General features: G+C 42.8%; 1 protein-coding gene across 2 annotated transcripts; it reads left to right on the forward strand.

The window, feature by feature from the left end:
• The first annotated feature begins 514 nt into the window (after nt 1-514).
• On the forward strand, nt 515-12,336 carry LOC121581923 (thioredoxin-like protein 1). Of its 2 annotated transcripts, none has more exons than XM_041897329.2 (8): nt 515-607; nt 2,824-2,920; nt 3,153-3,326; nt 7,275-7,397; nt 9,562-9,631; nt 9,872-10,044; nt 10,657-10,761; nt 11,852-12,336. In XM_041897329.2, exons 2-8 carry the CDS (start codon nt 2,861-2,863, stop codon nt 11,879-11,881), a joined length of 735 nt encoding a protein of 244 aa, XP_041753263.1. In that variant the 5' UTR covers nt 515-607; nt 2,824-2,860; the 3' UTR covers nt 11,882-12,336. The 2 variants fall into 2 exon arrangements, with proteins under 2 accessions (XP_041753263.1, XP_041753262.1); XM_041897328.2 differs by lacking the exon at nt 515-607 and adding an exon at nt 1,594-1,846.
• Nucleotides 12,337-14,102: the final 1,766 nt, after the last annotated feature.

Below are 14,102 nucleotides of genomic sequence, written 5' to 3' on the forward strand. Positions count from 1 at the left end.
CCTGTCTTTCTCCTTGCCACCTCTTCTTCAATTCTTGGACCGTTGGGTCTGTGAAACCAAAACCAAAAGCATGATGGATATTTGGTATGACACTGAACAACTTTTGAACAATGCAGGATGGTGATCGAAGGCATGATCTGTAATCTGTAAGATTCCCTGTTGTTCAATGGTCATTCATGTATGTGAAATATATACCCAGAAACTGTTTAACCCTATCATGACCTCGAAAAGTCTCAAGGTCAGACCAAATTAGTAAGGGCCTTTGATGGTCAAAATACATAGCTAGCAGTGGAGGCTGGTGGGAGAAGCTATAGGAGGACAGGCTCATTGTAACGGTTGGAATGGAATAAATTTAATGGTATCAAATAGCTCAAACATATGGAAACCACATGCTTGACTCCATTCCATTGATTCCATTCCAGCCGTTAAAATGAGCCCCTCCTCCTATAGCTCCTCCCATCAGCCTCCACTGATAGCCAGAGTCAAAAGCCAACTTACCATCATAGTCTTTGGAGTCAGTTGTTTTCGGAGGATCTGTTAGAATAGAATAGAATACTTTGACATGGAAAGCTTGGTTATGAGTATTTAGCTAGAAAACGAATCTAAGGTCAGCTTTGTCTTTGTTACTCCCTGGTTTCTATGGAACGCGTTTGGGTCTTTGCGTGCCAAAAAAGATTCACATCAACTAACACTATTTGATGCATCAAATAAGCTTGTTGACCGATCAGGACCTGAATATATGACTGCAATTCACATAATAATTTAAGATGTTCATACTTTTTTTTACGTAGTTATAGACGGGTTGGTTGTTTAGCAACAAAACCGACGTGTGTGCAATTATGGGGCAAAACAGACGGGATTGGCTTAGAATGTTGAAAACCTGTAACCGATATTTAGTCTCCAATGTTTATTGAAAACATAAATGTGCAACATGAGCACTTGTTGTCTCTCAAAGACATCGTTACAGTTGTTGTTTAATGGCAGAACGTTAGCTAGCTGGCTATCTCTACTTACCCTTTGCTCTCAGGTTCACGAAAACATTTGTTAAAAATACAAGTGAAATTAGTATTTTTGACACCTTCATCTTGACAGTTATCAAACGTGTTGAGCAGCTTAGCTTTAGCTAACTAGGTTAGCTGGCTAGCTATGCTGTGGGAAGAATAGTTTCCCAGCTGGCTGGTGTGGACTGAGAGGAAATAACAAAATAAAAATCCGTTAGCCAGTTACATTTTTTTTTGAATGACAAGTCTCGTGTGGGACATTCGATCTGAATGTTCTGTAGACGCTCATGTGTTTTAGCTCTTTCTGGGTCAGATGGATTGGAAAATATGTAATAACTAGCCACCCGTTCTGTTTTTTTAGCCAGATCCCGCACTTTCGATAGATTCACGTTAAGTAAAAACGGACATTGGTAGAGCACGGCGCTTGTAACGCCAGGGTAGTGGGTTCGATCCCCGGGACCACCCATACGTAAAAATGTATGCACACATGACTGTAAGTCGCTTTGGATAAAAGCGTCTGCTAAATGGCATATTATTATTATTATAAGTAAAAACTGACATTGGATCAGTACTTATTTGAGTGTGGAGTCACTTGACCACGCCCTGCTTGATTTTCATTGGTTAATGGCCAACTTTCGTCAAGGAACTCAGGAAAGCGTGTGATTCGAGAGAGGAGTTGAGTTTGGACACTGTTTTGTATATAATCGGACATAAATAAAATACATATTTACAGCTGTATTCTGTAAAATGGTCGGGGTAAAAGTAATCGGGAATGATTCAGAATTCCAACCTGAGCTAGCAGCCGCCGGCTCAAGGCTTGCGGTAGTGAAGTTCACAATGGCAGGGTAAGGTTCAACATATATTCCCAGGCCTTATGTACCGGTTAGCTAGCTAGATGGGATCTAAACTGAAATGGGTTATCCAATTTCATTGGCAAATGTATAGTTACCTAGTAGGTCAATTGGTGTCTGATTTCACAGTGTATCGGTTGTTGAATCCTTTCAAACAAGCTACTTAAATGCGGGAGAAAATAACTCCGACAACTCCACGCTGTTGTTAGCTACGCGAACGTTGGCTAACTAGCTAGTTAGCTTAGCCAGCTATGACTTAGCAATATCAGACAGGCTAAACTAGCTAACTCCACGGAAGAGTTGCGATACTTGGCAACCCATTAGTCTGATACTAGCTAGCAATACAGTCAAATGTTTTCTGTATAATTTGTGGTACAATGTTAGCTAGCTATCTATCTGGTGATTTTGATAGGCATCTACAATGTACTTCCCTGTGAAGGGGACACATACATCTCTTTTAGCTAGCTAGCTCTGGGGTGTATTCATTCCGCCAAACAGTTGCAAACTAAAACGATCGTTTCTATTGGACAAAGTCAGGGGTGTATTCATTACGCACATTCTGTTAAAAACATTTCGTCTGTTCCAAAACGTGTAACAGACACAGTTTACTTAAAACGGAAAACGCAAAGAAGAGTTTCAATTGGACAAATTCATGTAGGCCCCTCCCCGGTTGTTCTGTTTGCTTCCGGTTTTGCGTAATGAATGCACTCCAGGGAGGCCTGTTTCGTTTGCTTCCGTTTAAGAAACGTTTTGCAACAGAAAAGCCTGAATGAATACACCCCTGGTGAAGAACCTTAGAATAGTAGTTTACCTAGCTACTATTTTAGCTTTAGTTGATCCATGTGTATGGTTTACAACTTTTGAGTTACAGTTTTGTTCATAACAGCCCATTTTGATGATCGCTAACGTCAAACTAAACTTCCAGTTTAGGCGACAATACCAGCTTCCCAATGAACTCCTTCTCTCCCCAGGTGTCGACCCTGTGTCAGAATATCCCCTGCTTTCAACATGTTGAGTAACAAGTACCCACATGTGATTTTTCTTGAAGTAGATGTACACGTCTGTCAGGTGAGGTTCTTTTTGCGTAAAGAGTTTTAATAATACAGCCTACCGTATCGTAATCAAAACACCAGGTACTCCATTGTTCATGTTGTCATAGGAGACGTTGTAAACAATACATTATTTATTTAAACATGTCAACATCCTCTCATGTAATTCATTGAGCAATACAGATACATACATCTGGTATGTGTGGGTAGGCATGTGACTTCAATGTCAATCTCCCTCTTTTCTCTCTCAGGCAACGGCTGCCGCTAACAACATCTCTGCAACGCCAACATTTTTGTTTTTCCGTAACAAAGTGCGCATTGACCAGTATCAGGGTGCAGATGCCTCGGGTCTAGAGGAGAAGATCAAGCAGCATGTAGAAAACGACCCTGGAAGCAACGAGGATTCCGATATTCCCAAGGGATATGTGAGTATATGATGAATTGTATCCCTCAGATATTCCCAAGGGAATGTGAGAGAGAATAATAGATATTCCCAAGGGATATGTGAGTATATGATGAATTGTATCACTCAGATATTCCCAAGGGATATGTGAGTATATGATGAATTGTATCCCTCAGATATTCCAAGAGATATGTGAGCATATGATGAATTGTATCTTATGGATTCTGGAGAGGTCGTTTTTGAGATCAGTGTAGCAATACAAATCTCCAGGGGGTGGGTGTGGCTGGTTTGGAGATGGCATAACCTTATATAATAATAATAATAATAATAATAATAATAATATTATACAGAAGCATGTCTCTTCAGACTCAGACAGCTGTGTGTAGCCTACTGTAGCTGCTGGTAAAGACTCAGACAGCTGTGTGTAGCCTACTGTAGCTGCTGGTAAAGACTCAGACAGCTGTGTGTAGCCTACTGTAGCTGCTGGTAAAGACTCAGACAGCTGTGTGTGGCCTACTGTAGCTGCTGGTAAAGACTCAGACAGCTGTGTGTAGCCTACTGTAGCTGCTGGTAAAGACTCAGACAGCTGTGTGTAGCCTACTGTAGCTGCTGGTAAAGACTCAGAGAGCTGTGTGTAGCCTACTGTAGCTGCTGGTAAAGACTCGGACAGCTGTGTGTAACCTACTGTAGCTGCTGGTAAAGCCTCAGATAGCTGTGTGTAGCCTACTGTAGCTGCTGGTGAAGACTCAGACAGCTGTGTGTAGCCTACTGTAGCTGCTGGTAAAGACTCAGACAGCTGTGTGTAGCCTACTGTAGCTGCTGGTAAAGACTCAGACAGCTGTGTGTAGCCTACTGTAGCTGCTGGTAAAGACTCAGAGAGCTGTGTGTAGCTGCTGGTAAAGACTCAGAGAGCTGTGTGTAGCCTACTGTAGCTGCTGGTGAAGACTCAGACAGCTGTGTGTAGCCTACTGTAGCTGCTGGTAAAGACTCAGACAGCTGTGTGTAGCCTACTGTAGCTGCTGGTAAAGACTCAGACAGCTGTGTGTAACCTACTGTAGCTGCTGGTAAAGACTCAGCCAGCTGTGTGTAACCTACTGTAGCTGCTGGTAAAGACTCAGAGAGCTGTGTGTAGCTGCTGGTAAAGACTCAGAGAGCTGTGTGTAGCCTACTGTAGCTGCTGGTGAAGACTCAGAGAGCCTTGTGTAGCCTACTGTAGCTGCTGGTAAAGACTCAGCCAGCTGTGTGTAGCCTACTGTAGCTGCTGGTAAAGACTCAGCCAGCTGTGTGTAGCCTACTGTAGCTGCTGGTAAAGACTCAGACATCTGTGTGTAGCCTACTGTAGCTGCTGGTAAAGACTCAGAGAGCTGTGTGTGGCCTACTGTAGCTGCTGGTAAAGACTCAGACAGCTGTGTGTAGCCTACTGTAGCTGCTGGTAAAGACTCAGACAGCTGTGTGTAGCCTACTGTAGCTGCTGGTAAAGACTCAGACAGCTGTGTGTAGCCTACTGTAGCTGCTGGTAAAGACTCAGCCAGCTGTGTGTAGCCTACTGTAGCTGCTGGTAAAGACTCAGCCAGCTGTGTGTAGCCTACTGTAGCTGCTGGTAAAGACTCAGAGAGCTGTGTGTAGCCTACTGTAGCTGCTGGTAAAGACTCGGACAGCTGTGTGTAGCCTACTGTAGCTGCTGGTAAAGACTCAGACAGCTGTGTGTAGCCTACTGTAGCTGCTGGTAAAGACTCAGACAGCTGTGTGTAGCCTACTGTAGCTGCTGGTAAAGACTCAGACAGCTGTGTGTAGCCTACTGTAGCTGCTGGTAAAGACTCAGACAGCTGTGTGTAGCCTACTGTAGCTGCTGGTAAAGACTCAGAGAGCTGTGTGTAGCCTACTGTAGCTGCTGGTAAAGACTCGGACAGCTGTGTGTAGCCTACTGTAGCTGCTGGTAAAGACTCAGACAGCTGTGTGTAGCCTACTGTAGCTGCTGGTAAAGACTCAGACAGCTGTGTGTAGCCTACTGTAGCTGCTGGTAAAGACTCAGCCAGCTGTGTGTAGCCTACTGTAGCTGCTGGTAAAGACTCGGACAGCTGTGTGTAGCCTACTGTAGTTGCTGGTAAAGACTCGGACAGCTGTGTGTAGCCTACTGTAGCTGCTGGTAAAGTATACTGAACAAAAATATAAACGCAACGATTTCAACAATTTTACTGAGTTACAGTTCATATAAGGAGATCAATAAATTCATTAGGCCCTAATCTATGGATTTCACATGACTGGGCAGGGGTGCAGCCATGGGTGGGCCTGGGAGGGCATAGGCCCACCTACTTGGGAGCCAGACCCAGCCAATCAAAATCAGTTTTTCCCCAGAAAAGGGCTTTATTGCAGACAGAAATACTCCTCAGTTTCATCAGCTGTCCGGGTGGCTGGTCTCAGACGATCCCGCAAGTGAAGAAGCTGGATGTGGAGGTCCTGGGCTGGCGTGTTTACACATTTTCTGCGGTTGTGAGACCGGTTGGACATACTGCCATGTTCTCTAAAATGACGTTGGAGGCGGCTTATGGTAGAGAAATTAACATTAAATTATCTGGCAACAGCTCTGGTGGACATTTCTGCAGTCAGCAGAAAGGTCTATATTATCAGATGTGCTATTAGCAGTAAGCATCATCATCTGTAGCCCAACTGATGTAGCATAGTGGCTATAAAATGTACATGGGCTGAAGCATGGGGAAGTGAAGGAAAAGCAGCCAACAAGTGCTCAGCATATGTGGGAACTCCTTCAAGACTGTTAGAAAAGCATTCCAGGTGAAGCTGGTTGAGAGAATGCCAAGTGTGTGCAAAGCTGTCATCAAGGCAAAGGGTGGCTACTTTGAAGAATCTCAAATATAAAATATATTTTGATTTGTGTAACACTTTCTTTGGTTACTACATGATTCCATATGTGTTATTTCATAGTTTTGATGTCTTCACTATTATTCTACAATGTAGGAAATAGTAAAAATAAAGAAACTCTGGAATGAGTAGGTGTGTTCAAACTTTTAACTGGTAGTGTATGTACAAAATTATCCTCTTTCCCTAAAAGCATGATGCTTGTGACTTTCTTACATGAAAGGAGAGGTTAACAGCCCTAATGTTGGAGTCACATTTATTTTCCAAGCCATATTTTACATATAGCACGTTTTTAAGGATCAAACAGTTTGGTCTGCTTCGGGTTTTCATTTTTGCCATTTAATACAAAATACTGGGATCGTCCCTGCCCTACTTACTATGGCTTAGCTAGGTTGGACAACCACACATCTATCTTAAGATGAATGCACATAACTGTAAGTGGCTCTGGATAAGAACGTCTGCTAAATGACTAAAATGTAGATGGTCTCAGAAAAGGCAAAAGCAAAGCTAACCATCCACTACATAAGGATGCTCTATTTCTCTAAAGCAATGTCAACATTTCAGGTGGTGCTGCCTTCTGTGAAGCTGCTCATGGGCTTGTAATGTGGACTTAACATGGGCTTGTAATGTGGACTTAACATGGGCTTGTAATGTGGACTTAACATGGGCTTGTAATGTGGACTTAACATGGGCTTGTAATGTGGACTTAACATGGGCTTGTAATGTGGACTTAATATGGGCTTGTAATGTGGACTTAACATGTGCTTGTAATGTGGACTTAACATGGGCTTGTAATGTGGACTTAACATGGGCTTGTAATGTGGACTTAACATGGGCTTGTAATGTGGACTTAATATGGGCTTGTAATGTGGACTTAACATGGGCTTGTAATGTGGACTTAACATGGGCTTGTAATGTGGACTTAACATGGGCTTGTAATGTGGACTTAACATGGGCTTGTAATGTGGACTTAACATGGGCTTGTAATGTGGACTTAACATGGGCTTGTAATGTGGACTTAACATGGGCCTGTAATGTGGACTTAACATGGGCTTGCCTTGTCTGAATAATTGTGATACTGTGTCCGTGTGTTCAGATGGACCTGATGCCGTTTGTGAACAAAGCTGGCTGTGAGTGCCTAAATGAGAGCGATGAGAGCGGTTTTGACAACTGCTTGGTCAAGGACACCACCTACCTGGAGTCTGACTGTGACGAGCAGGTGAGTCTGAGGATGGGTGGACATCAGTGTCTCCTTCATTAGTTCAGAGCGATCTGAATGTGTTGAAATTCTTCACTTCGGTGTGCGTACTTCTAGTAGACCTTACAGGTGGGAACTTGCATCTGTTGTCCTTTTTCTATATTTACAAGGATAAAATCTCACTCACCTGGTTAAAACAATGTATTGTCTTTTTAGGGTAACTTTTTCGTATCTACAGTTTAAGTCTGAAGTTTACATACACTTAGGTTGGAGTCATTCAAACTCGTTTTTTCAACCACTCCACACATTTCTTGTTAACAAACTATAGTTTTGGCAAGTCGGTTAGGACATCTCCTTTGTGCATGACACAAGTAATTTTTCCAACAATTGTTTACAGACAGATTATTTCACTTATAATTCACTGTATCACAATTCCAGTGGGTCAGAAGTTTACATTCACTATGTTGACTGTGCCTTTTAAACAGCTTGGAAAAGTCCAGAAAATGATGTCATGGCTTTAGAGGCTTCTGATAGGCTAATTTACATAATTTGAGTCAATTGGAGGTGTACCTGTGGATGTATTTCAAGGCCTACCTTCAAACTCAGTGCCTCTTTGCTTGACATCATGGGAAAAAATTGTAGAACTCCACAAGTCTGGTTCATCATTGGGAGCAATTTCCAAATGCCTGAAGGTACCATGTTCATCTGTTCAAACAATAGTAAGCAAGTATAAACACCATGGGACCACGCAGCTGTCATACCGCTCAGGAAGGATACGCGTTCTGTCTCCTAGAGATTAACGTACTTTGGTGCGAAAAGTGCAAATCAATCCCAGAACAACAGCAAAGGACCTTGTGAAGATGCTGGAGGAAACGGGTACAAAAGTATCTATATCCACAGTAAAACGAGTCCTATATCGATATAACCTGAAAGGCCGCTCAGCAAGGAAGAAGCCACTGCTCCAAAACCTTCATAAAAAAGCCAGACTACGGTTTGCAACTGCACATGGGGACAAAGATCGTACTTTTTGGAGAAAAGTCCTCTGGTCTGATGAAACAAAGAGAGAACTGTTTGGCCATAATGACCATCGTTATGTTTGGAGGAAAAAGGGGGGTCTTGCAAGCCGAAGAACACCATCCCAACCGTGAAGCACGGGGGTGGCAGCATCATGCTGTGGGGGTGCTTTGCTGCAGGAGGGACTGGTGCACTTCACAAATAGATGGCATCATGAGGAAGGGAAATTATGTGGATATATATGAAGCAACATCTCAAGACATCAGTCAGGAAGTTAAAGCTTGGTCGCAAATGGGTCTTCTAAATGGACAATGACCCCAAGCATACTTCCAAAGTTGTGGCAAAATGGCTTAAGGACAACAAAGTCAAGGTATTTGAGTGGCCATCACAAAGCCCTGACCTCAATCCTATAGAACATTTGTGGGCAGAACTGAAAAAGCGTGTGCGATCAAGGAGGCCTACAAACCTGACTCAGTTACACCAGCTCTGTCAGGAGGAATGGGCTAAAATTCACCCAACTTATTGTGGGAAGCTTGTGGAAGGCTACCCGAAACATTTGACCCAAGTTAAACAATTTAAAGGCAACGCTACCAAATACTAATTGAGTGTATGTAAACTTCTGACCCACTGGGAATGTGATGAAATAAATAAATCATTCTCTCTACTATTATTCTGACATTTCACATTCTTTAAATAAAGTGGTGATCCTAACTGACCTAAGACAATTTTTACTAGGATTAAATGTCAGGAATTGTGAAAAACAGAGTTTTTAAATGTATTTGGCTAAGGTGTATGTAAACCTCCGACTTCAACTGTATGCTTCTCCTGACTGGTGTTACCTCAGGCCAACCTGCAGGCTAAACCGTCTTCCTGGCTGGTGTTACCTCAGGCCAACCTGCAGGCTAAACCGTCTTCCTGGCTGGTGTTACCTCAGGCCAACCTGCAGGCTAAACCGTCTTCCTGGCTGGTGTTACCTCAGGCCAACCTGCAGGCTAAACCGTCTTCCTGGCTGGTGTTACCTCAGGCCAACCTGCAGGCTAAACCGTCTTCCTGGCTGGTGTTACCTCAGGCCAACCTGCAGGCTAAACCGTCGTAGTAGATTTACGTGTCAGTGTGGAGTAATGGGTTTGTAGTAACACTCCTCACTAAACCCATATTTTCCCCCCTTCAGCTCCTCATCACGATGGCCTTTAACCAACCTGTCAAGCTGTACTCAATGAAGCTCCAGTCCTCTGACTTCGGTGAGTCCTTACTCTTCCTGGGTGCACCTAAATGTTGCTCAGGTCCTAGTAAAACACCTGTACTAGGCTAGTTTTATTCAAGAAAAGGAAAGCCTTTGAAATGTCATCCTTTGCCCATGGAGTAGATGTTGGAATGATCACAGTCTATCATGTGTGTTGAGTTCCCATGCTTGCTTGTGTTGCCTTGTTGTCTCATACATACACACACACATACTGGACTTCCTTTACACCCTCCTACAGCCCAGGCACCTAAGTGTGTGAAGATCTTCATCAACCTGCCTCGCTCCATGGACTTTGACGATGCTGAACGGAGCGAGGCCACCCAGACCCTGGACCTGGCAGAGGAGGACTTCAAGGACGACGGGCTGATTCCACTGAGATACGTCAAATTCCAGAACGTTCAGAGCGTCACTGTAAGTCGCGAAACAATTTTTTTAAGGTGCTACTTTGTGATATACTTTGTGAAATGATCGGCAAACCTACTGAGTTCAATGCACTTGCTCGTTCGTAAGAGCATCTGCGAAATGACTACTTCGATTATCATTTAATGTTATGTTTTATGTTGTCTCCTGTGTAACCATGTGTATGCCGCTTACTTGGCCAGGGCTCACTTGAAAAAGAGATGTATGTTATCTTCTTAAATAAAGGATGAATAAAAATTTTTAATATAGTTGTAAACCTTTCAGAAAATTCCTTTCACTTGTCCCGGTTCTTAACTCTTGTGTGGATGGAGTAGAAGGAAGCCACTTTAGACTATTGAGTTGTAGCTCTGGTGTAATTAGTGGTGTAAATATAGGACAATACTGCCATCTAGTGGCAGAAAGTGGTAATACTTTCCTCTCCTGGTCAACTGCAACATTACACTCTAGCTGTGATTTATAGGGTGTTGCTATACTGCTTGATTTGCATTATAGGTTCCAACCGAAACCTGCGTGAAGTGAAATCCTTTTAGTTTCTACTGGTTATTATATTATGATTATATTATTATAATGATGAACCTGTGGTTCTTCCATGTGTCCTAACAGATGTTTGTGAAGAACAACCAAGGGGATGAGGAGACAACTAAAATCAAGTACCTTACTTTTATCGGGACCCCTGTACAGGCAACAAACATGAACGACTTCAAACGGGTAAGAACAGGCCTCAGGTCAGGTAAACAGAAATGATTCCTATGAGATGGAACAGGAATAGGGTTAATACGATACGTTCTGAATGTCCTTGTCAACTGCATAGAGAATTGGGAGATTGTTTTGAGGTCTGCAATGATATAAATTTGACTCTAACCACATTTCCATCCACAGTTTTTATGCGAGTAAAGTCATACCGTATAAAAAATAAATAAAATCACGGCAGCTGTGATAGAAACAGGACGTTTTTCAGTGCAATTTTATAAATGACGACAGATCATTTGTTCATTCGACATGGTGGGATGTTTTTGTGTCGGTAAAATTAATTATGCGAGAAATTGGGGGTGAAACGCCTTTATTTACATTTACGTTATTTAGCAGACGCTCTTATCCAGAGCGACTTACAGGAGCAATTAGGGTTGAGTGCCTTGCTCAAGGGCACATCGACAGATTTTTCACCTAGTCAGCTCGGGGATTAGAACCAGCGACCTTTCGATTACTGGCACAACGCTCTTAACCACTAAAGCTACCTGCCGCCCCCCCCTTTTATGTGCAAATATTGATATAATAACCATCATATCTAAGTCAACTTTTGTGTGTGTGGTCTTCACACTAGTACTCTGGAAACCATTCAGTTTATTAGGCTACAGATTAAATAAATTAGAAACTTTCCAATAAATATCGAGGGTCTTATTCTGGTGACATGATGATCGATGCTTGACTGCCGTTTTGACAAATACAAATATTCACGCTCTTATCCATAATAATCTCATCATGTAGACTAGTCTACCCACACTGTATCTGCGAGCTGTTGGCGACAGCGCACGTGCCAAGACCAGAGTGGGCACATTTGCTATTTAACGCAACATATTTTATTTTTTATTCGGTACATGAAAACTTTAGCGAAAAGTACATTTTGTGTGCACTACCTCATCACGCACTGATAAAAAAAAAATCTAAAAAAATATGCAACAAGTCTGTTTGTTGGAAACACCACTGGTTGGAAAATGTGATTTTAGAATATTCGCATGGAAAATCTGTCGCCAATTGGATGTTTGCATTTTTTTCACACGGCTGTGTTTTTTTTGACTAGGTTGTGGGCAAGAAAGGAGAGAGTCACTGAGAAAGAGGAGAGGAGAAGAGAAGACTGGCCATATTGCCGCGATGATCCCTCCCAGTACTTGCTTGTCTGTCTGCCAAACCTGCTGGGTGGGTCAGGGGTCAGGGGTCAGGGGTCAGCTCCACTGTAACGCAACACTGACAACCAACTCTGTGTCCCAAATGACAACATATTCCCTTTATAGTGCACTACTTTTGACCCTTTTATAGTGCACTACTTTTTGGACCTGGTATCCATCCTGAAGTAGCGCTTTGATCCAGGATCCAAAGACTTGTCTAAGATTAAAAGTAGTGCACTAGATGGGGGGAATAGGGTGCCGTTTTGGGACGCGACGTCTGTATGAGCTGTCCTCCATGTTCGCCTGTGAAATCACCAAGATGAGGCGACTCAATTCAATTCATTCAAACATTTTTATTGTAATTCAGACAAACACTGTAAATAAACACAATCCAAAGGCATGTTTTTGTATTTGATGTCTCTTGAAAAGAAAGGTAAGGTTGCTCCACACCACCTCACAAAGACAAGGAAAAGAGAGTTCCGGCACCCGACGTTCCCTCCAAAATTGTTTTGGCACTGAGCAAATTTCAGGTCTTGTCGAGCGCAAACTGGAACTGTTGTGAAAATTCTGTACAACTTCAAGCGCACGTTTACTGTGAACACTGAGGCTGTACCCGCTTTAAGTTACAGTTTTAACAGTGGCCAAGTAACCTACTGTGGCTATTTGATCATAACGTAGGCCTACCAGAGTGGCCTACCATCAAAAACTATGGAGATTACATGGAAATAGCTGTTCTATCACTCAGCCTACAGTAGCAGCCAATGTGTGGTGTTCGATGTAGGCCTACATTCCATGAGACTTTTGAAAGAAACATGCAGGGCTCGACATTAACCTGTTTATCCACTTGTTCTTCAGACAAGGAGGTGACTGAAAATGTTGTTGTGTTGTTTGATGCAAGAAACCACTTAAAATGCATTGTTATTCCCATACCATTATTACAGAGAATCAGACACATTTAGCTACCCTCTGCCTATTGGCTACTTAGCTTATTCAAGACCCTCTCAAAATACAACACTGCCCCTTTAAGACAAAAAAAAAAAAAAGCTCTTTAACTGACTTGTTTTTCCAAAGATGTCTAGAAATGTACACCTTTTGTGCTCTTGTAGGAAGCAATCACTCCCCTTTTGCTGACTATAAATGATCTATAACTGGGCTAATAACTCACTAACTAGCAAAGGATATTAACTAAATATGCACACGTGGCTACATGCAGCTGTTGCTTTGATCTGAATACAAACTAATCTACTCACGACCACAGCAGTAAACACAGTCCAGATCAAACATGCCAATGGTCTCTGCATATAGGCCTACTGCAGCTCTGATTGGTTATGCCGTCTCTTTGCATATAGGCCTACTGCAGCTCTGATTGGTTATGCCGTCTCTTTGCATATAGGCCTACTGCAGCTCTGATTGGTTATGCCGTCTCTTTGCATATAGGCCTACTGCAGCTCTGATTGGTTATGGCGCACAGGTCTCTGTAGAGTCAAGGCTGAGTCGTGGGCAATAGAATCCTACTCCTGATGTGTTTCTGCCTACAACAAAATCTCTTGCGTAGTTCGGTTTGTTTCGGGAATGTTGCATTGAAAGTGGCTAGTATTGCGTTGATTTCGATCGCAATTGCCACAGTAAAGGGAAACGTTGATAGTGTTAACTAACAGGGGAAAACTACAACGTTGAGTGAAGTTCAATCTCGTGCTTCTCTCTGGGCAGGTTAGAGGGAACATGGCCGGCACCTCACACTTCCTACTACTTTGAGTTCCTGTATCTCTTATAACATATTGCAGTTCCGGCACAGACATGTAAACTACCCGCACCTATTTCAGTTCACTTCAAGGACTGAGCATCCCTGTGGAAATACTTAGGACTAATTCCATGTTTACACTGCAAAAAGGGACGAATTCCCGATGAAGGAAATGGACGGTAGCAGCATCTCAACACCAGCAGGTGCGTGAGTCCACTTCTAAATGGGGATGAGATGTAATGCCGTTTGCGACCACATGATGTCACCAAAGCCTTTGTTATACCCTCTTACGCAATAGATGTAGCCTGCCTCACTTCAGAGAGCCCTTCTTTCCACTGAACGGTTGATTCCATCAGAAATCCACCTTCTCAGTTATATTGGTCCTTTTGGGCTATGTTATGAGTTTTTGGTAAACCAATATTTGC

Source organism: Coregonus clupeaformis, chromosome 15 (genome assembly GCF_020615455.1).
Source record: "Coregonus clupeaformis isolate EN_2021a chromosome 15, ASM2061545v1, whole genome shotgun sequence".
In the NCBI taxonomy this organism is placed as follows: Eukaryota; Metazoa; Chordata; class Actinopteri; order Salmoniformes; family Salmonidae; genus Coregonus; species Coregonus clupeaformis.